At 37.3% G+C, this 23,444-nt stretch overlaps 1 protein-coding gene across 1 annotated transcript in view; it reads left to right on the forward strand.

The window, feature by feature from the left end:
- Positions 1 to 23,444, forward strand: part of LOC128693014 (fasciclin-2) — a 363,867-nt gene that overhangs the window by 264,061 nt on the left and 76,362 nt on the right. The window contains exons 7-10 of the mRNA XM_070091951.1: positions 9,975 to 10,180; positions 19,285 to 19,496; positions 19,631 to 19,775; positions 20,066 to 20,166. Of these exons, the coding sequence (XP_069948052.1) occupies positions 9,975 to 10,180; positions 19,285 to 19,496; positions 19,631 to 19,775; positions 20,066 to 20,166 (664 nt within the window). The remainder of the gene's footprint in view (positions 1 to 9,974; positions 10,181 to 19,284; positions 19,497 to 19,630; positions 19,776 to 20,065; positions 20,167 to 23,444) is intronic.

Here is a 23,444-nt window from a genome sequence, read left to right on the forward strand (position 1 = left end):
TTATTGTTAGTAGAGTACTACAAGCTGTGCATGTCTTCTTCAGTTTGTGTGCATTAAACTTAATATTTCATGTGGTAAAAATTTTTTTTTTCATACTTTTGGGTATCTTGCATGGATTAATTTGATTTCCATTATTTCTTATGCGGAAAATTGATTCGCTTTATGATGAGCTCTCAGGAATGGATTAATATCGCAAACCGGGGGTCCACTGTATTCCATTCTTTTTAGTGCTTTCAACTGCTAAATAAGCCACCAAGGGCCCAAAGAAAGTTCCTAGTGCCAGCCAGCCCTTTGGTAAAGGGCTGAGAGAGGGGATAATGTGCCTTCCTCAGTGATTCTGGGATATGTACGATACTAAAGCAGCAGGAATCGATAAAGGCTATTGTGCCAGCCAGCAATAAAGTGTAGCATTAACAGTGTAGCAAGTAAGTTAAGTGATTAATCAATAGAAAAAGGACAGCACGAAATTGACTCTTCCAATGTTGTTGGAGGTATATAGGGCTACTGACTAACACTGCCGCCTCTGCTGCAGCCATCACCACCATGTAAGGCTTATCTTTCAGTGGCCCTTGTACACACAACAACACTCATTGGTTAGGGAGAGAGACATGACATATTTTATTCATTCTAGAGTATATATCATGTTCCTCTGTTATTAACCCTTTCAGGGTCCAGAGGCCAAATTTCAAAGTGTGCACCAGGGTCCAAGAATTTTCAAACAAATTTTTTTTATTTTTTTATGAAATGGTAGAGAATCTTTTTATGAAGGTAATAAAACAAAGTACGAAATTTGATGGAAAATTGACGAAATTATGCTCTCGCAAATTTTGGTGTGTCAGCGATTTTGCCAACTTTGACTCCCATTTTAGGCCAATTACATTATTCCAGTCAACCAAATTCTTAGCTATTTCACTAGTATTACTTCTATCGATTGAGCAAAAGAAATCGCCAAGTCAACTGTTTAAACTACAAAATAAAGTGATTGGAAATTGGTAATTTGGCCAATTTAACACAAAGTTCAAAATATTCCAATTTCAAAATAGGTTCCAGAATAAACAATGTAGGTATTCCTGTTCATTAGTTATGTTTTGAGGCTTTACAAATGAATTCCATTTTGATTTTTTTACTCGCATAATGAATTTTTATTCAAACAAAAAAAAATAGAAGATTTACTGATATGCAATATTGTAATAATTGTATAAATATCATCACCACATTTGTGAATGTATATTAGACCCACCAGCTCGCGTGTATTAGACGTGTGAGGTCGTTTGTTTACTCTTGAACATCGGCAAAAATTTAACATTTCCACTACTTAGAGCTCAGTTTCAAGCCATTTCCAGTGCTAAAACCAATCAAAACTATCTCTATTTCTGTAACATGTCTTCCATTCTATCAAATGAGACCAAGAAATCGCAAATACAACTATAAAAAACATACGAAAAAACACTGCAAATTCACTGTTTTAATCGAAAATCATGGTCTCGGTTTTTTCTCTCATTATACACTGTATGCTGCAGGATTTGTTTTATGTGGTGCACACTTATCACATAGATGTATTCTCTCATATCTAGGTCCAAATGTACCACTCACAGCTTATCAGAGTGAGCTGAGCTCATGGCGTAGATCTACGGTTTGGACCCTGAACGTAAAGCCGTAGATCTATGGCACGGACCCTGAAAGGGTTAATATTGTTTATTATGTCATATTAGATGAATTGTCCTAGGTAGTAGGTTGGTAGACAGCAACCGCCCAGGGAGGTACTACCGCCCTGCCAAATGAGTGTAAAACGAAAGCCTGTAATTGTTTTGCATGATGGTAGGATTGCTGGTGTCCTTTTTTCTGTCTCATGAACATGCAAGATTTCAGGTACGTCTTGCTACTTCTACTTACACTTAGGTCACACTACACGTACATGTACAAGCATATATATACACAGCCCTCTGGGTTTTTTTCTATTTTCTTTCTTGTTTATTTCCTCTTATCTCCATGGGGAAGTGGAACGGAATTCTTCCTCCGTAAGCCATGCGTGTTGTAAGAGGCGACTAAAATGCCGGGAGCAAGGGGCTAGTAACCTCTTCTCCTGTATATATTACTAAATGTATAAGGAGAAACTTTCGTTTTTCATTTTGGGCCACCCCGCTTCGGTGGGATACAGCCGGTGTCTTGAAAGAAAGATAGATGAATTGTGCTAGATAAATAAGCCATAGAGTTGATGTTAGTGTCATATGGAAGGACTATCTTGTTCTGTCTCCCAACACACACCCCCTGCCACCGCCACAATTCCTAACATACACTAGAAATAGACCTCTCTGGAACACTTCTTTGAGCGACAGGGGTCCAGCGACTCTCAAGCTAGTCCTAGTGGCATTAAAAAACAAAGAAGTGAAGTAACCCCGGAAGAGGGCTTGGTACCTGAAGTCTTTATGGAAGGGGATTTCCTTTCCAAACAGTAATTTCTCCATCCTCTCCCCCCCCCCCTCCTGTCTTCAATACACTAAGAAGAGTCTTCAATAAAGGTTAGTGTCATTTTATTATTGTTTCATTCTTCATGTCTCATTGTTTTCTGTGTAGGTAAATGTATATTTCATGTAAAAAGAATATTTTTTTTTTTTAAACTTTTGGATGTCTGGAACAGATTAATTGGATTTACATTATTTCTTATGAAGAAAATGAATTCGGAAGTCGTCAAATTCGGCTTTAATCACACTCTCTGGAACGGATTAATTACGATAACCGAGGGTCTACTTTACTATACACTGTACTTATATCCAGTGTAAGTACTTTTCATTGTGAAACCTAATAAGATTTAATTTCTATATGTCTTCCATTCTGAGAATGAAATTTACATCATCGTATGAACAATTCATCGCAGCTACTGAAAACCGATGTCGGAGTTTGTTCTTGCAATGCACTGTGTTGCAGGATATCGTGTCATCTGCAAAGGAACCATTCTTCTGTGGCTACCAGCTTTTCATGCTGATTTGAATAAGGATGAGGATACTAGATGGAGCAACTCCTGTGGACAAGCTTCAACCAGTAGGCCTCACTCTTACTACTGTATGGACACACCTCTGTGTTCTGTTAGTGAGAATTAGTAGTCCAGAGTCTTTTTTTTTCCTAGCACATTTTAATGCTATTAGCATGTCACATTATTAAAGATTTTGCAAAGTGAGAAATAGAATTTTCAGTCTGAACATCTTTTTTGTCTTCACTGCATTGTATGGATTGGTCAAGGTCGTATTGTCACATTAAAGATGTGAAGACAGAACGAATTAATCGATACATGAAACCTTATTCTTCCTGCTAATAATGTGACTTTATTTATTTATTTGTATTTAGTGAAAGAATTAAAAAGCTAAAGCAAGAATTTTTGTAGACTTAATTGGAAAAGAGAGAATTTATTTAGGATTATGACATTATTAATTCAAATCTCTAGGTTGACAAAGGCCTCTCCATCAACGTTTTCATCAGGCGTCAGAAGCATTATTTTCAAAAACATCATTTGTAAATATAGAGAACTCTTTTCCTCATGGACATGTTTGATCTTATTGTTATATGATGGAAATTTATTGCTTCAGCTAATTTCTATCTCGAGGCATGTAACATATCAATCATGGATTTTCTCATATTGCAGTCTGACTAATATTTTACAATTAATATAATGACAAAAATCGTAACTATTTCGCTAGAACTCCATTTTTTCTATCGAGTGAGTACAAGAAACCACCCATTTACCAATTTCAACTATCCAGTAAAGTGGTCCGAAATTGGCAATTCTGCCAATTTCACACAAATTTCAAAAGATGCCACTTTCCAAGTAGGGTCCAGAATAAACAAGACAGACATTCCTGGCACTAAAATAACAGTTCCTCTGTTCATTAGTCACATCTCCAGGCCTTTGTTACATTTCTTTTGCTTTCCACTTTGAATTTTTATTCTCACAAAAAATAGAAGATTTACTGTTATGCAGACTACTGCATTAGTATAGAAATGGTGTAGAAATGGTATAAATAATATCAGTGCACTTGTGAAAGAATATTAGACTCACCAGTTGACGTGTACTGGACACGTGGCTTGATTTATTTACTTTTGAACTTTGGCAAAAATTGAACATTTCTGCTACTTTGAGCTCAATTTCAAGGTACTTTTCATTGTGAAACCAATAAAAATCATCTCAATTTCTGTAATATGTCTTCCATTCTTTAAAATGAGACCAGGAAAACTGGAATACAACCATAAATAGCATACGAAAACACACTTCAAAGTCGCCGTTTTAAACCGAAAACACGGTCGGAGTTTTTTTTTTCTCACTATGCACTGTGTGCTGCAGGATTTTTTTTTTTATACTGCGCACACTGACCACATAGACCCATTCTTTCATATGTAGGCCTACCAGCTTTCTCATGCTAGATTTGAAGGTGCTAGAATTTAGGCATACTAGTATGGCACCAACCCTGGTGTGCAAGCCATACTAGTATGGCACCAACCCTGGTGTGCAAGCCATACTAGTATGGCACCAACCCTGAAAGGGTTAAGTGTTGTAGATATTGTGTGCAGAGGTCTTTGTTTTTGCTCAGCACTTAATGTATATTAAGTTAATTTTAAAATTATTAAATGATTTTGCACATATGAAAAAATGAGAAAATAGGAATTTAGAGGTACTGTAATACAGTACTTTATTTGAGTCTTGGCACTTGGTATGTGTGATGGATATGAGTGCAGCAAGTGTACTGTATTGTTCTACATTAAAATGATGGTGGAAGTACAGTAACTGAATTATATCAGATACAGGAAACTTATTCTTAATCTGCTAATAATGTACATTTATTTATTTATTTATATTTACTTGACAAGAATTATATAAAGCTGAAATATGAATTTTTTTCAATGCAATTTTTTGTATGCACTATTAATTTAATGGAAAAATACTTACAAGTTCTGCACATATTAGTGATTTATGACAGTTATTTAATTGCAAATCTCTAGTATTTTAGAACAAAAAGTTTATCTCCATTCATCTGTTTTATTCATCAGCATCAGAAAAGGCTGGGTACTTATTTTTTTCACTTTGTTTAAACTCGCATTTAATTTTGTAAATACAGTGGAACCTCGGCTTACGAATTTAATCCGTTCCATGGACTTGTTTGTATCTTGATTTGTTCATATGCTGGGTCAATTTATTCGTTTCAGCTGAATTCCTACTCTCAGGAGGCATGACAAAATAACCCTAATATCAACTCTATGGCTTATTTATCTGTCATAATTCGTCTAATATGACATAATAAACAATATAAATAACATAGAAACCTGATATATACTGTAGAATGGATAAAATATGTCATTACATGGATGGCGGAGGGAGGAGGATTGTGGTCACGAGAGTGGTTGCTATGTATAATTTTTGTTTTTCTTGCTACACTATGTACCAAGCCTGTGCTTATCAATGATTTCTTGCTTTAATCCCATGCAAATCATCCTCTTTTTCTTCTCGGCACTGTCCTCTGCACTTGCTTTCTTAGGATCCATAGTTAGAAGGAAGAAATCAGGCTAATTAACTGCACGAAACAAAAGGAAATCACAAGAATTCCTTGCACCGCGAGGAATTCACCAATGTAAATGTGCATTAGTGAACATTATTTTGATTGACACTGCTATCTGGTGGTGGTGTTGTTGTCAAACTAAATTATATGCAGTACGTACATATTATTATTGTTATTATTTATTATACGTAATTATTATTATGTATTATCATAATTATTAGTACATACGTATTATAATAATTTTGTTTTTTCTCAACAAACTGGCCGTATCCCACCAAGGCAGGGTGGCCCAAAAAGAAAAATAAAGTTTTTCTTTTTAAATTTAGTAATTTGTACAGGAGAAAGGGTTACTAGCCCCTTGCTCCCGGCATTTTAGTCGCCTCTTACGACACGCATGGCTTACAGAGGAAGAATTCTGTTCTACTTCCCCATGGAGATAAGAGGAAATAAACAAGAACAAGAACTAGAAAGAAAATAGAAGAAAACCTAGAGGGGTGTGTGTAAATATATGTGTGTACATGTATGTATGTATGTGTAGTGTGACCCAAGTGTAAGAAATAGCAAGACGTACCTGAAATCTTGCATGTTTATGAGACAGAAAAGAGACATCAGCAATCCTACCATTATGTAAAACAATTACGTACAGGTTTCTGTTTTGCACTTACTTGACAGGGCGGTAGTACCTCCCTGGGCGGTTGCTGTCTACCAACCTACTACCTAGGATTATAATAATTATGATCATTAATATTAATTTAATGACCTAGATCAAGAGCCCCTCACTATGTACGTACTACTACTACTACTAATAATAATAATTATTATTATTATAACAACAATAATAATACAATATAATAATAACAGGAGAAACTTCAAAAGGCTGCCAGTAGTTGATGCCACCATCAGCAAAACATTGGTAACCACTACTAGCACACTTTTCACCTGTCTAGACTTAAGTAGTCTATTAGTATTAGGTTAAGTCTGCCCAAAATGCCTCAGCATGATAAAGGCTTTCTTTGCTTCAATCATATTATGATATGTAAACACACTTTGTAACCTTTACAAAGATATAAATATTTTATTTATTTATTTGAGGAACCTCCCTTGAGGGGGAAGTTCACATCCTGAAATTTTGTTTGTATCCAGAAGCAAAAAATCGACTGGACGACGGTTCGTCTCCTGGAAAATTTGCATGGTGGGGCGTTCGTAAGCCGAGGTTCCACTTTACATAGAAATAGCTAATTTCTTACCCTGGCGATTTATCAATGAAAGACAGAGTGTGTCAAAGTAGTGTAAATCTGTATTTTATAAGCTATTAACATTTATAAGTATAAATGCCAAGGAGGTCATTCAGTTCTTTAACCCAAAAATGGATGGTTTATAGATTTTAACCCCTCAGTAATATTACCCATGAACAAATTGACCTAATTGGGCCTAAATTCTTAATCTATACTTGGGTGCATACAGTACTGTCTGTATTAATAAATAATACATTATTATATTAACAACTGTAATACATACTAAGAATGTATTGTGTAACTATTAGTAGAAAACTGAACATTCCTGAGTGCACACTTTCCATAAAAATTCTGCAATGTCTTGGTACACAAAATTATACAATCAGTATGTTTTAAAAGAAAAATCTTGTATGAAGAAAAAAACATTGGCTTCATTCCGAGTACTAACCCCAGAGTTAATAATCCAGGATAACCCAGAGAAAAAGGCTTGTTTTGGCCATCTCTTGGGATGGAACTCATAATAGTTGATAGTGCCTAGGTATCTATTTACTCTTAAGGTGAACATGGGCATCAGGTGTTAGGAGACATGCCCATACATTATGCATCACCCACAATCGAATTCGGTTCTTTAGACTGCGAGCCAAACCTTCTACCACCTATGAACGAAGTTTTGAAAAGATAATGCTGTACGAGATATGACTAGAAAAAAAAAATAACTATCTTAAACATATGACAGACAATACTTTTGACTTATATTATTCAGTTGAAGGCTCTGCATTTAAGTTTGTAAGTAACACTGACAGTACAGTGGGCCCCCGGTATTTGATAAATCTGGTATTCAATACATTATATCACAAAAAATTTTCCTCGGTATTCGATTGAAAACCCGGTATTCGATACGATTCATACGAGACCTGTCCACGTGTGGCCTGAACTGCCCCGTGTGTGCCAGTGTTTACAAGCCTGCCAGTGTGCGCGCATATAAGGATACATTCGGTACATTCCATATTATCCATATTATCACTGTGTTTGGTGCTTGTTTCTGCAAAATAAGTCACCATGGGCCCCAAGAGAGCTTCTAGTGCCAACCCTGTGGTAAAAAGGGTGAGAATTAGTATGGAAATTAAGAAAGATTTTGAAGGGTTTGGGGCTAACCCTGAGAAGCCTATGCCAGTTGTGGAATCCGTTGTGCCTACTTCAAAAATTAAGGAAATGTGTGCACAGTGGGTTGAAGTGCAAACCTTTATGGATGAAAATCACCCTAACACAGCTATTGCAAGCCGTGCTGGTGACTATTACAATGACAATGTTGTGGCCCATTTTAGACAAATCGTAAAGGAACGGGAGGTACAGAGCTCTATGGACAGATTTGTTGTGCGTCAGAGGTCCAGTGACTCTCAAGCTGGTCCTAGTGGCATTAAAAGAAGAAGGGAAGTAACCCCGGAAAAGGACTTGCTACCTCAAGTCCTAATGGAAGGGGATTCCCCTTCTAAACACTAACACCATCCACACTCTCCCCTCCTCCCATCCCATCAATCATCACCAGATCTTCATTAAAGGTAAGTGTCAATTATTTTATTGTTATTGTAATTATTCTATTGCATTAAACTTAATATTTCATGTAGTAAAATTTTTTTTTTCATACTTTTGGGTGTCTTGCACGGATTAATTTGATTTCCATTATTTCTTATGAGGAAAATTGATTCGGTTTTCGATATTATCGGTATTCGATGAGCTCTCAGGAACAGATTAATATCGAATACCGGGGGTCCACTGTACTGTATGTCCCATAGAAGAATTTGTGGACAATAATTTATAAAAGTATATGTTTTAGAGTTTATTTCTTAAAATTATATGACTGGCCGATTTTCAAAGAAAAATACAGAATAAAATACTGTACTCTACTGTACTTGCTAAAGCTATAATATTAATAATACAGTGCTAAGTCATAATTAAATATTATGATTTTATGTTGAGGTAGGCTAGTTGGGACATTTCATACAGTTTATTAAAACCTTGTTCATGCTAAGATCCAGGATTTTGCCAGTTTATTTAATTCAGAGTACAGGAGGGCCCCACTTTACAGTGTTTTGCTAATGCAGTGGTTTTAAATTATACCCATTCTTCAAAGCTAAGGATGAAAATATTTTAAGGTAAGTAATGTGTGTACTGTATATACATTTTTTTTAGGTCTGGTTCTATTGCTCACTTAATTATAATGTATGATATGACAGTGTAAAAATGTTATCAGGCTTCTATATGCATTTGAAAATGAAAAAAGGCTATGTTTCACTGTACAGTGATTTTTGCTTTAGCAGTAGCCTGGAACCTAACCTGCTGTACAAGCAGGGCCCTCCAGTAATGCAATCAAATAATATTCTGGGAAATCATAATTATGCTATAATGAAGCTCTAATGTAAAAATTATGAAATATATTTGAAGTACAGTAGGACCCCCCCATATCTACTTGTACTTTATCTACAGTTTCAGTCATCCATGGTTTGCTGTAGCCAGAAAATAACCCTTAATTTTGCTTAATAATGCCTCAAAGTGCAAAAGTAGTGACGGTGGAAGTTTTTTAAAGCCTAAGAGAGGCCATGAAGTACATCTTCAGTGAAAAAATTATAATTCTCCATTTACTGTGCATAATTTATCAATTAAACTATAATAGGTATGTATGTAAATGAAAATGACATCTGTATACGTGTATATACACCTACCATCCGACTTACAACCTGCTCAACATATGACTACTCGACTTACGACCATGTTTTGTATGCCAAATTTCTGGGAAATAAACAACTGTTTGTGTTGTACAGTGTGTTTATCCTAAACCTTACAGTACTAACAGCACAAAAAGTAAAGTAAAAAATGAAATACCAAAATAAAACAATAAAATAAAATCATTACAAAAATATGATGTTGATATTCAGTAGTAAGGTTTGACTTCCGTCCATTTTGACTTACGACTGGTTGGTCGGAACCAAGCTTGGTCGCAAGTCAGATGGTGCCTGTATAGGGTTCGCTACTATTCGCAGTGTCAGTATCTGCGGCAGGTACTTGGAACTTATCCCTGGTGGATAAGTTTACATAGCATTGTGCAGAAACCTGCATATTAAAATTATGGATTTGTATCTTAAATGTGCAGTGCTTTAGGATTTTTTTTTTAATTTAATTAAAAAACATTTTCTCTTAGCCTGAAGATCCGAGGAGTAATACGTTCTGATGATGGCCTCTACACTTGCACAGCAAGTTCAGAAGGAGGAGACACACAAGTTTGGGGACATATCACAGTTGAATTTAAACCATCGTTTGAAGAACAGCTATACAAAGAGTTATGGTCTTGGAAGCAACAACCTGTCAACCTAACCTGCCTTGCAACTTCTATTCCCAATGCAACAAGTAAGACACAAAACTAAAATTAAATACAGAAATGTGTTTTATAGGATAGCATTTACATGTTACTGTGAATTTAAAAAACATCCAGAACATATCTAATTACATTTCCAAAACAATGGGCATTCTTTCTAGAATGCATAACTGTACAGTACCACAACTAACACTATTTTCTCTGTTCTACTTCTTAATCTACCCATACCTCACCTATTGACATCAAATCATCTAAAACCATTCATAATCCAATAAAAAACATGTCATTAGATTAATCTCACTATTTTACTTCAGACAGTACACATACTATTCAAAGATTTGAACCTTCTAAAGGTACAAAATATTCACACCTATTTCTCTGTATACAGTGTAACCTCTACTTACGAGTTTAATCCATTCTGTGACCTTGCTCACATATGGATATGCTTGTTTGTGTTGTCACTTTTCCTCATTTAAAGTAATTGAAATGGAATTAATCCATCCCAGTGGAATTCCAGGCATGACAAAATACTTGAATATTTCCCTAATATCAAATCTATGGCTCTATACCTATCACAGTTCATCTGATATGACATAATAAACAATATTAATAACATAGAAACATGATATACGTGTATACGCTAGAATGAATGAAATATGTCTATTAGATCACTATGTAGTTTCATAAGGAAAACAATAATAATAATAATAAGTAATAATAATAATAATACAGCATTTACCTTGGAGAAGGTTGAGGAGGGAGAAGAGATGCTGGGCACAGCGGCGTATGCTGTCAGGAGTTCATTTCATTTTGTTCTTTTTTTCTGTCACTGGTGGTGGTGTACTCAAACTCATTTATATATAGTATTATTTATTATCATTAGTATGTATGTATTATTATAATGATTTATATTATATTACATGTATTATTATTATATAATTACAGTATTTTATGTATTATTATTATTATTATTTTTTTTCAACAAACCGGCCGTATCCCACCAAGGCAGGGTGGCCCAAAAAGAAAAACGAAAGTTTCTCTTTTTAAATTTAGTAATTTATATGGGAGAAGGGGTTACTAGCCCCTTGCAACCAGCATTTTAGTCGCCTCTTTCAACACCCATGGCTTACGGAGGAAGAATTCTGTTCCACTTCCCCATGGAGATGAGAGGAAATAAACAAGAATAAGAACTAGAAAGAAAATAGAAGAAAACCCAGAGGTGTGTGTATATATATATGCTTGTACATGTATGTGTAGTGTGACCTAAGTGTAAGTAGCAAGATGTACCTGAAATCTTGCATGTTTGAGACAGAAAAAAGGACACCAGCAATCCTACCATCATGTAAAACAATTACAGGCTTTCGTTTTACACTCACTTGGCAGGACGGTAGTACCTCCCTGGGTGGTTGCTGTCTACCAACCTACTACCTAGAATTATTTATTATTATTATTATTATTATTATTATTATTATTATTATTATTATTATTATTATTATAATACTCTTGCTTACCATTTGTAATTTTAATTCACACAAACAATAGAAGATTTACTGTTATGCAGACTACTGCATTATTGTAATAATTGTATAAATAATGTTAACCCATTCATGATTGCGTGTTTGGAATGGCTACTCAGACAGGTATTGTTTCCTTTTGAACATCGACAAAAATCTAACGTTTCTGCTACTTTGAGCTCAATTTCAACGTACTTATCATCATGAAATCAATCAAAATCATATCTTTCTGTAATATATCTTCCATTCTATCAAATGAGACCAAAAAAAATGAGAATACAACCATAAAAACAATACAAAAATATACCGCTAAGGGGCGGCTAATGGCTGAGAAGGGAACTCAGTTATTTATGGTCCGATTTCTTTCAATTTTAGTGAACATTAAGAAGCATCTTTCCATCATACATTGCCCAAGTTTCAATAAGATAGTCCAACAAACAAATGAGATCAAATTCCCTAGATCAGGAGCAAGAACCCCTCACCAGCGTCAAGGAACCTCCCTTGACGCTCGCTCGCATCTTGAAATTTTGCTCTCGTCTTGAAGCAAAAAATCAACCAAGTGACTGCTCATATCTGGAAAAACTCGCATGTGCATGCACTCGTAAGTAGAGGTTCCACTGTACAGTGGACCCTCGGGTAATGGCATTAATCCGTTTCAGAGAGCTTGCCTTTAACCGATCTTGTTAGCCGAATTAATTTCCCCCATAAGAAATAATGGAAATCAGTTAATCCGTTTCAGACACCCAACAGTATTAACAAAAAGATTTTTTTTTAAAGATTAAATATAGATATACATACAGAAAACAATGACAAATAAATATGAAGTACTAATAAAATGTATAAATGAACATTTAACATCACTTAACCTTTATTGATTCTTGTTGGTGTATGGAAGACAGGTAGGAGGCAAGAGGGAGGCGAGTTTATTATGCTTCAATATGACGCTATCATCATCTCTACTACTTATTTATCTGGCTTGCAAGCCTTAATATTATGGCACCGACAGTGAAAAAGGGGGTTAACCCTGAGGTAAAACTATTCTTGGAGGAATGTAACAGGTCACATAGGTATATCACTGAGAATAATCATCTCTGATATTTTATGGTTATGACCCAGATTAGCACTTTATTGAAATCAAAGGACACAAAACCTGTTTCCCAGTACAGTGGACCCCCGCATAACGGACGCCTTGCATAATGGACAATCCGCATAGCGGACGCTTTGATCGCTAAAATTTTGCCCCGCATACCGCCCAAAAACCCGCTCAGCGCCCTTCGTCCGAGACGCGTCCAATGTGCGGCCTGAGCCAGCCTCATATGTTCCGCCGGTGGCATTGTTTACCAGCCAGCCTCCGCGGTAACATTCAAGCATACAATCGGAATATTTCGTATTATTACAGTGTTTTCGGTGCTGTTTCTGGAAAATAAGTGACCATGGGCCCCAAGAAAGCTTCTAGTTCCAACCCTACAGCAATAAGGGTTAGAATTCCTATAGAAATGAAGAAAGAGATCATTGATAAGTATGAAAGTGGAGTGCGTATCACCGACCTGGTCAGGTTGTACAAGAAACCCAAATCAACCATCTCTTCTATTGTGGCCAAGAAAACGGCAATCAAGGAAGCTGTTCTTGCCAAAGGTTTAACTGTGTTTTCGAAACAAAGATCGCAAGTGATGGAAGATGTTGAGAGACTCTTATTGGTGTGGATAAATGAAAAACAGCTAGCAGGAGATAGCGTCTCTCAAGCGATCATATGTGAAAAGGCTAGGAAGTTGCATGAGGATTTAATTAAAAAAAGGCCTGCAACTAGTGATGATGTGAGTGAATTTAAGGCCAGCAAAGGTTGGTTTGAGAGATTTAAGAAGCGTAGTGGCATACATAGTGTGATACGGCATGGTGAGGCTGCCAGTTCGGACCACAAAGCGGCTGAAAAATATGTGCAGGAATTCAAGGAGTACATAGAAACTGAAGGACTGAAACCTGAACAAGTGTTTAATTGTGATGAAACAGGCCTGTTCTGGAAGAAAATGCCAAGCAGGACCTACATTACTCAGGAGGAAAAGGCACTCCCAGGACATAAGCCTATGAAAGACAGGCTTACTTTGTTGATGTGTGCCAATGCTAGTGGTGATTGCAAAGTTAAGCCTTTATACAAATAACCCGCACATAAAAGACAGAAGCTTACGACGACGTTTCGGTCCGACTTGGACCATTACGACGAAACGTCGTCGTAAGCTTCTGTCTTTTATGTGCGGGTTATTTGTGTATCGTTCCAGTCACGGTATTGTGCCTTTTTGTTATTTAAGCCTTTATTAGTGTATCACTCTGAAACTCCCAGAGCGTTCAGGCAAAAGAATGTCCTCAAGGATAATTTGTGTGTGCTGTGGAGATCAAACAGTAAGGCATGGGTCACTAGGGACTTTTTCTATAACTGGTTAACCCGGGGGATTTTTTCTAACAAAAATTAATAACTGGGAAAAAAAATTGGGGAATTTATGCCTCCTGGTGTTAGACAATGCCCTTTGGGCATCCCACAGACGTGGGAGAGCCAATTTAGGGGGACAAGTTTTATTTTGGGAAATTTTTCCTCCTAATACCACCCCCTCCCGACCCCTGGGCCTTTTGGTCATTTCCCCAAATTCAAGAAACTGTACACAAAAAAACCTGGGTTTTAAAAGTGTTTGGGACCAAGAACCCGGGTTTTACCCCTTTAAAAAAGTTTGGGTTTACACTTTAAAATCCCCAAGTGTAAACCTTAAGGTAAAAGGGTTGGGAGGGGGGGAAAAAGAGGGAAACCTTTAACTCGCTTAAGAAAAAGGAAGGGGAAAAAAGGGGTTTTTGGTTTGGGGGCCCAAACCCCAGAGGAGTATAAGGTTTAGGAATCAATTGGGGGATTTGGGGAAAACCCTTGGGGGTTGGGGGTTTTGGGGGGTGAATGGAAGAGGGTGGGGGAGGAACCAAAACCAACCACCGGGGTGAGCCTTTATAGATCAACTCAAGAGCAAGAGGGGGGACCTGGGGAAACTGGTTCAAAAGGGGGGAGAGAGAAAAATTTAAGGAATTGCCACTAAAGATTAAGGAAAATTTTGCAAAAAGGCTTGAATAAAAATTTGATGAAATCCCAAACACAGGGATTGGGAAGCCCAAAACAGGATTTTAAAAATGAAAGAAAGGGGAAAACTTTTGGGCAAACTTTAAAAGGGCTAGAGGCAGGCCACTATGGAAAATTTTGTTGGGGGTTTAAAAAATCCATGACTTGAAGTTTGGGCCTAGGGGGATTGAAGAAGGGGAAATAACCCCAGAAAAGGGCTTGTCCCCAAGTCTTTAAAGGAAGGGGTTCCCCTTTTAAACACTAAACTTTCTCTCCCCTCCCATCCCATCAGTCAAAACCAGATCTTCAATAAAAATGTCATGAATTGAAAATTTTTTTAGTTTTTGTAAAATTTTAAATTTTTTTGGGAAAAAAATTTTTTTTTATTTTAGCCTTTCACAAATTTTTTTTCCCATTTTTTAAAAATTCATTCAATACCAACATTTCGATAACAGCCAGCCCTCTTTCACGGGGTTCTTTAGCATGGGGGCCACTGTATTTAAAAAAAAAAAAAATCCTGAATTTAATTTTTAAAACTTTTTATAAAATTATACAGAATAAGTCCACTGTGATAATTTTACTTATTCCCGTCGACATCCCCATTTTTAAAATTTTAATTTTAACCCACTAGAGCATGGAAATTATTTACATTAATTGTCACAAAAACATTTTATAATTTTTTTTTAGGGGTACTTTTGTCTTCCCAAAAAAAGCCAAAAAAAAAGGGGTTTTTTTAGAATGTACAAAAACTAAGAAAAATTTGGGGGAAAAACATATAGGGAGGATTGGGAAGTTTAAAATGCAGCATTAAAATTGTTTGGGGGTTTGGTTTAGAGGGTTGAGGAAAGGGAAAAAAATTTGGGAAAAGTTAAGTGGGCAAAAAAAAAAAAGGAAAGGAGGTTTTTCAAAAGGTTTTAAAAGCAAAGGAAGAAGGGGAGGCAGGGGAGGAAAAAAGAGTGAAAAAAGTGAAAGAATGGGGAAAAACTTAAGAAATTTTCTGAAAAAAAAAAAATTTTTAAAATAAACAAATTTTGAAAGCCAGAAAAAATGGGTTGTCGTTAAAAAAGAGAAATTAGTAAAAATGGGGAGTTTGGGGTAAAGGGGAAAAATATTTTGAGGAAAATTTAAAGCCCTGACAAAAAGGGGGTTAAATTTTCGACTGGGAAGTGAAATTTTTAGGTAAGAAAACAATCTAATTAATTTATTTTTCTTATTAAAAATGTGGGTTTTTTGGTTTTAAAGTTTTGGAAAGTTTTGAAAACCAAATTAAGAGGACTTTGGGCAACCAACATGGCTAGGCATTTTGAGCAGACTTAGATTAATTCTTAACATTAAATCCTTACAGATTATGGTATTAAGGCTAAGTGACTACATCATAATTTGTGAGTTTAGCAATGTGAATGCTTTTGTTTTGGCACAATACAAAGTGTCTATATTGGAGTATCATAGGCAAACTTATGACTAGTTAGGAAGAGCAAGATGTGAGTGTGGGGAAGGTGCATGAGGCATTATGTAGAATGAAAGGGGGTAAAGCAGCAGGAACTGACGGGACCATGACAGAAATGTGGAAAGCAGGAGGGGGGATATTGTGTTGGAGTGGTTGGTATTTTTGTTTAATAAATGCATGAAAGAGGGGAGGGTACCTAGGGATTGGCAGAGAGCATGTATAGTTCCTTTATATAAAGGGAAGGGGCACGAAAGAGATAGTAAAAATTATAGGGGAATAAGTTTAGTACTGAGTATACCAGGTAAGAATCACATATAAAGAATCACACACAAAGTGGGAGTTGTCACAGTTGCTCTTTGCTGATGACACTGTGCTCTTGGGAGATTCTGAAGAGAAGTTGCAGAGGTTGGTGGATGAATTTGGTAGGGTATGCAAAAGAAGAAAATTAAAAGTGAATACAGGAAAGAGTAAGGTTATGAGGATAACAAAAAGATTAGGTGATGAAAGATTGGATATCAGATTGGAGGGAGAGAGTATGGAGGAGGTGAATGTATTCAGATATTTGGGAGTGGACATGTCAGCAGATGGGTCTATGAAAGATGAGGTGAATCATAGAATTGATGACGGGAAAAGGGTGAGCGGTGCACTTAGGAGTCTGTGGAGACAAATAACTTCGTCCTTGGAGGCAAAGAGGGGAATGTATGAGAGTATAGTTTTACCAACGCTCTTATATGGGTGTGAAGCATGGGTGATGAATGTTGCAGTGAGGAGAAGGCTGGAGGCAGTGGAGATGTCATGTCTGAGGACAATGTGTGGTGTGAATATAATGCAGAGAATTTGTAGTTTCAAAGTTAGGAGGAGGTGCGGGATTACCAAAACTGTTGTCCAGAGGGCTGAGGAAGGGTTGTTGAGGTGGTTCGGACATGTAGAGAGAATGGAGCGAAACAGAATGACTTCAAGAGTGTATCAGTCTGTAGTGGAAGGAAGGCGGGGTAGGGGTCGGCCTAGGAAAGGTTGGAGGGAGGGGGTAAAGGAGGTTTTGTGCGCGAGGGACTTGGACTTCCAGCAGGCATGCGTGAGCGTGTTTGATAGGAGTGAATGGAGACAAATGGTTTTTAATACTTGACGTGTTGTTGGAGTGTGAGCAAAGTAACATTTATGAAGGGATTCAGGGAAACCGGCAGGCCGGACTTGAGTCCTGGAGATGGGAAGTACAGTGCCTGCACTATGAAGGAGGGGTGCTAATGTTGCAGTTTAAAAACTGTAGTGTAAAGTAGGATTGCACATGAGCAAGGAGGCTTTAGAGTGGGTAGGGGATGTGTAGATCAAGTGATTACACTGAAGCATATATGAGAACAGTATTTAGATAAAGGCAGGTAAGTTTTCATTGCATTTATGAATTTATAAAAGGCATATGATAGAGTGGATAGGGTAGCGATGTTGCAAGTGTATGGAATAGGTAGTAAGTTACTAAATGCTGTAAAGAGTTTTTATGAGGATAGTGAGGCTCAGGTTAGGGTGTGTAGGAGAGAGGGAGATTACTTCCCAGTAAAAGTAGGTCTTAGACAGGGATGTGTAATGTCACCATCGTTGTTTAATATATTTATAGATGCAGTTGTAAAAGAAGTAAATGCTAGGGTGTTGGGGAGAGGAGTGGGATTAAATTATGGGGAGTCAAGTACAAAATGGGAGTTGACACTTACTTTTTGCTGATGGTGCTGTGCTTATGGGAGATTCTAAAGAAAAATTGCAAAGGTTAGTAGACGAGTTGGGGAGGGTGTGTAAAGGTAGAAAGTTGAAAGTGAAAATAGTTAAGAGTAAGGTGATGAGGGTATCAAATGATTTAGGTAAAGAAAAATTGGATTTCACATTGGAGAGGGGGAGTATGGTAGAAGTGAATCTTTCAACATACCAGCCGTATCCCACTGAGGCAGGGTGGCCCAAAAGAAAAAACTAAAGTTTCTCTTTTTAAATTTAGTAATATATACAGGAGAAGGGGTTACTAGCCCCTTGCTCCCGGCATTTTAGTCGCCTCTTACAACACGCATGGCTTACGGAGGAAGAATTCTGTTCCACTTCCCCATGGAGGAGTAGAAGTGAATGTTTTCTGATATTTGGGAGTTGACTTGTCAGCAGATGGGTTTATGAAGGATGAGGTTAACCATAGAGTTGAAGGAAAAAAGGCGAGTGGTGCGTTGAGGTATCTATGGAGACAAAAAAACGTTATCTATGGAGGCAAAGAAGGAAATGTATGAAAGTATAGTGGTGCCAACACTCTTATATGGGTGTGAAGCTCGGGTTGCAAATGCTGCAGTGAGGAAGTGGCTGGAGGCAGTGGAGATGTCCTGTCTAAGGGCAATGTGTGGTGTAAATATTTAACAACACCTCTTCAGAGGGCTGAAGAGGGGTTGTTGAGGTGGTTTGGTCATTTAGAGAGAATGGATCAAAGTAGAATGACTTGGAGAGGTAGGGGTCATCCTTGAAAAGGTTGGAGGGAGGGGTAAAGGAGGTTGCGAGGGGCTTGGACTTCCAGCAAGCATGTGAGAGCATGTTAGATAGGAGTAAATGGAGATGAATGGTGTTTAGGACTTGATGAGCTGTTGGAGTGTGAGCAGGGTAATATTTAGTGAAGGGATTTGGGGAAACCTGTTATTATAGATTTAGCCAGACTTGAGTCCTGGAATTGGGAAGTACAATGCCTACACTTTAAAGGAGGGGTCTGGGATATTGACAGTTTGGAGGGAATTCTAAACTGTCATATCTGAGTGCCTCTGCAAAGACAGTGATTATGTATGAGTGAGGTGAAAGTGTTGAATGATGATGAAAGTATTTTCTTTTCGGGGATTTTCTTTCTTTTTGGGTCACCCTGCTTCGGTGGGAGACAGCTGACTTGTTAAAAAAAAAAATATTGCTTTTAGTTAGGCACTGTATTTGCAAATAAATTTACAGTTTTATTAAAAAACTGATTGTAAATGTAAATAATGATGAATGTTTCCTTCTTTTGCATCACCCTGCCATGGTAAGAATGGACAGTGTTGAAACAGTATGACACAGCAGTTTTATCAAAAGACTAATTGTTCATTCCAGTACAGTGGTATCTTCGTAATGAAGAAATTAGTGCAAATGATCAAAACCTTCAAGTTCTAAGCATCAGCCCACTTGGTGTTCTCAGAGTTAATCCTGTCACTACCAGTTACTTTGGTGATTACACCTGTGAAGCTACTAATCGTCTGGGAATTGCAAAAATGAGTTTAGAACTGAAAGAAGCACATGCTCCAGGACCAATTTCCAATGCCAAGGTAATAATTAATTTATTTTGCTTCAAACAGACAAATATTGAATTGTTTAAACTCAAATATCTAATTTGAAGGCTTGTATTTGATGGTTAATTTTTAAGATTAAAAATAACCAGTATTTTAATGGATATATCCAGGTAGAGAAGAAAACAGCAACCACAGTCACATGGAGTATTATAGACCCAATGGATGATGGTGGACTCCCAATTCAGGGTTATGTTGTTGAATACCGGCTCCAGGATTTATCCTGGGATGATTCTAAAAGTAGCTATTGGACGAAAGGTAGTGTATTTTTATCAGGTGGTTTTTTCGTATGAATTATTTGTTTAAAATACTTGATAAATATATTAAGTCACACATCAATGTCCTGAAAATTTGTAGTGAGTGAATGTAACAGTTCAGTGGAGTGGTCAGGATTTGAACTCAAGGTCTGAGATTTCTTGCCCCTATTGCCAGTCCAGTGGCTAACACAATGAGCTAATTATTTCAGACAGTAGATTTGAATCCTGATTATGCTTTTGAATATTTATTAATGTTTACTGTCATTTTATTTTAACAAATGTAAATCTTAGGTTCATCATACACTTTGGATGGACTAAAGCCACAAGAGACGTATATTTTCCGCTTTGCTGCTCGTAGTGAAGTTGGTGATGGTGAATGGAGTAGTGAAAAGGTGAGTTATTGTAATTTGCCATTTCCATTCAAGGTAGGATAATTCAAAGCAAAAATGCATATCACTCCCTAATTGTCTTTTCAGAAGGGCATAAACATTATAATTTTATGATACCTACTAAGACAATATTCCCACCGAATCATGATGTACATGCATAGTACTTCGTAGCTTCATACCTAATATCAAGATAACCAGTTTTTCTAAATTCTTTTCTGTACTGTATACAGATGACCCTGACTTATTGCAATTGATGCATTCCTGGGCCTATGGTAGCTATACAAAGCACAATCAGGCCATCAACACTTCAGTTGAGTAATAAAAATCTTCAATACAATTTGTGAATAGCACTGATCTGTCTTGGGCTGAAGAAGCTACTAGCTGGTGAAACATTTCCAGAATAAAGAGACCCAAATGTTGCATATGTCTCATTTATCAACATATGGATTTGCCAATAGAAATGGGACACTGCATTTTAGTGAATTTACAAATAGTAAGGTGGAAACCTGCATTACTATGTTTTCACTCCAACAATTAGGTGTCCCGTTACTTAACCCTTTGAAGGTTTTGGTCGTACTAGTACGTCTTACGCGTAGGGTTTTTTGTCGTACTAGTACGCATAAATTCTAGCGGCCTCAAATCTCACAGGAAAAGGCTGATAAGCCTAGATGTGAGAGAATGGGTCTGTGTGGTGGGTGTGGGCAGTAGGAAAAAAATCTGGGACCCAGTGGTGCATTGTGGGAATGCCATCATAGTACACAATTTCCACGTGCCCTGTGGTAAGAAGTTCCTCACTCCTCGGCGAATTGGGACACTTTTGTTCCCCAGTGACAGTTCTAATACAGATGGAAGTGACAGTGAAGATGAGTTTCAAGATTCTGGTGAGGTTTTGACCGAAACTAATGACCATAATATGGGTAATAGTGAGGAAAACCCAGACAACCCACAGCCTTCCACCTCTGGTGCTGGGCCATCTTGTTCACGTTCAGTTGTACCAGAATCAAAGAGGAAACTCCTATTTTCCAAAATCCCAGACTCAGATGTGAGCATTGGTGATGATAGTGATAGTGATTATGAACTACAAGCTCTTCAAACTTGTTCCAAGAATGGAGGAGGAGGCAAGAGGAGGAGGAGGCAAGAGGAGGAGGAGGAGGAGGAAGAAGAGGAGGAGGAGGAGGAAGAAGAAGAATACGTAATGATAACAATAATACATAATAATAATAATACATAATAATAATAATAGGTAATAATAAATGTTCACCCATGGCAGTAACAAGATAAGGGGAGATAACATCTGATAAGTGCTGACGTTTGATGAGGGTAAATGAGGGTAGAGCTGATGCCAAAAGATGAGATAAACATCTCCCTCCCTTTGTTTTTGCTGGTATACTAACATTTCTGTCTGTCTATTTGCCTGTCTGTCAAGCTCCCTGTCTATCCGTCTAGCTCTCTGTCTCAGAGAGCCACAAGACTGTGTCATCACTTTTACTCACATCTTCAAGCAGAGTATAGCACTTTGTCTGGGTTTCTTGGGTTATCCTAGGTAATTTATACTATGTATACTTGTATTTATGTGTACCTGTGAGACAGAGATAAAAAGACAGATAGAATGAGGGAGAAAGATAATTAGATAGAATGGAGGAAGGGAAGCAGCATCCGACCCCATTGTTTTGACAGGCGGGAGGGGGGAGTGAGTAATGAGACAATATGTCATTTTGACAGCTGCCGACTCCTGGTAATTTACACTATGGAGGAGAAGGAGAAGGAGGAAGAGTAGGGGGAAGAGGAGGAGGAGGAAGAGGAATATTAGGAGGAAGATTAGGGGGAAGAGGAGGAAGAGGAAGAAGAAGAGGAGGAGGAGGAAGAGGAAGAGTAGGAGGAAGAGTAGGGGGAAGAGGAAGAGTAGGAGGAAGAAGAGGAGGAGGAGGAAGAGGAAGAGTAGGAGTATGAGGAAGAGGAAGAAGAGGAGGAAGAAGAGGAGGAGGAGGGTGGAACACTAGTACACTGGTACTGGTACACTAACATTTCTGTCTGTCTATTTGTCTGTCTGTCAAGCTCCCTGTCTATCTGTCTATCCGTCTAGCTCTCTGTCTCAGAGAGCCACAAGACTGTGTCATCACTTTTACTCACATCTTCAAGCTGAGTATAGCACTTTGTCTGGATTTCTTGGGTTATCCTAGGTAATTTATACTATGTATACTTGTATTTATGTGTACCTGTGAGACAGAGATAGACAGACAGATAGAAAGAGAGAGACAGATTGAAAGAGATAGAATGAGGGAGAAAGATAAAACACCATTGTGTATGACACCATGTTTCAGAGTTCCACAAGCTGCAGAACTAATAGGAATATGTTCAGTGACTGTATATTGGTATATATATTATAGAACAATAATAATAAACAATGTTTTGTATTGTTTGTCTTTGTAAACAAGTTTTGTAAACAATATATTGATAATTATGTTTGTGTGCTTATTGTGTTGTATACAACGAGTGTATATATGTACATTGCACCTTACTTTGGTCTCATAGGCCACATAAGTTATGTGAAAAAATAAAATAGTGAAAAAAACAACAAACCTTCAAATACAAGTAAACTAAAGTTTACCGGGTGAGCGGCAGTCGCCGCTGTTGCCATACGCGGCTCATTTTCTGCAAACTTCATGCATCCATATCTCCGTAAGTATTGATGGTAAATTTTTTTTGTTTATCCTATAATGTTTAGAAAAAAAAACTCTATTTTTTCATAAGAAAAAATAATTTTTTTTTTTTTTAAATTTGACCGACCCTGAGAACGAGTTTCGGAGAGGGCCTGTCGACCCTCAAAGGGTTAATTGCTAGCGCACTCAGCTCACACACTGAGGTCCAGAGTTCGAATCTCCTCCGGTACGGCTGAAAAACATTAGGGATGTGTTTCCATAAGACACCTGCTGTTCCTGTTCACCCATCAGTTTAAAATGGGTACCAGGGACAAAACTGACCTAACTTGCCCAAAATGCTCAGCATAACAAGCGGCTTTCTCTGTACAGTGGACCCTCAGGTAACGATTTTAATCCATTCCAGAGAGCTTGTCCTTAACCAATTTTATTGTTAGCCGAATTAATTTTTCCCATAAGAAATAATGGAAATCCAATTAATCCGTTACAGACACCCAAAAGTATTAAAAAAATTGTTTTTTTCACATGAAATATACAATTTCCTATACAGAAAATGATGATACATGAAGAATAAATACTACATGAAGAATAAATGACACCTTTATTGAAGATTTATTGATGAGG

The sequence above is a fragment of the Cherax quadricarinatus genome, chromosome 38 (assembly GCF_038502225.1).
Source record: "Cherax quadricarinatus isolate ZL_2023a chromosome 38, ASM3850222v1, whole genome shotgun sequence".
Taxonomy (NCBI): Eukaryota; Metazoa; Arthropoda; class Malacostraca; order Decapoda; family Parastacidae; genus Cherax; species Cherax quadricarinatus.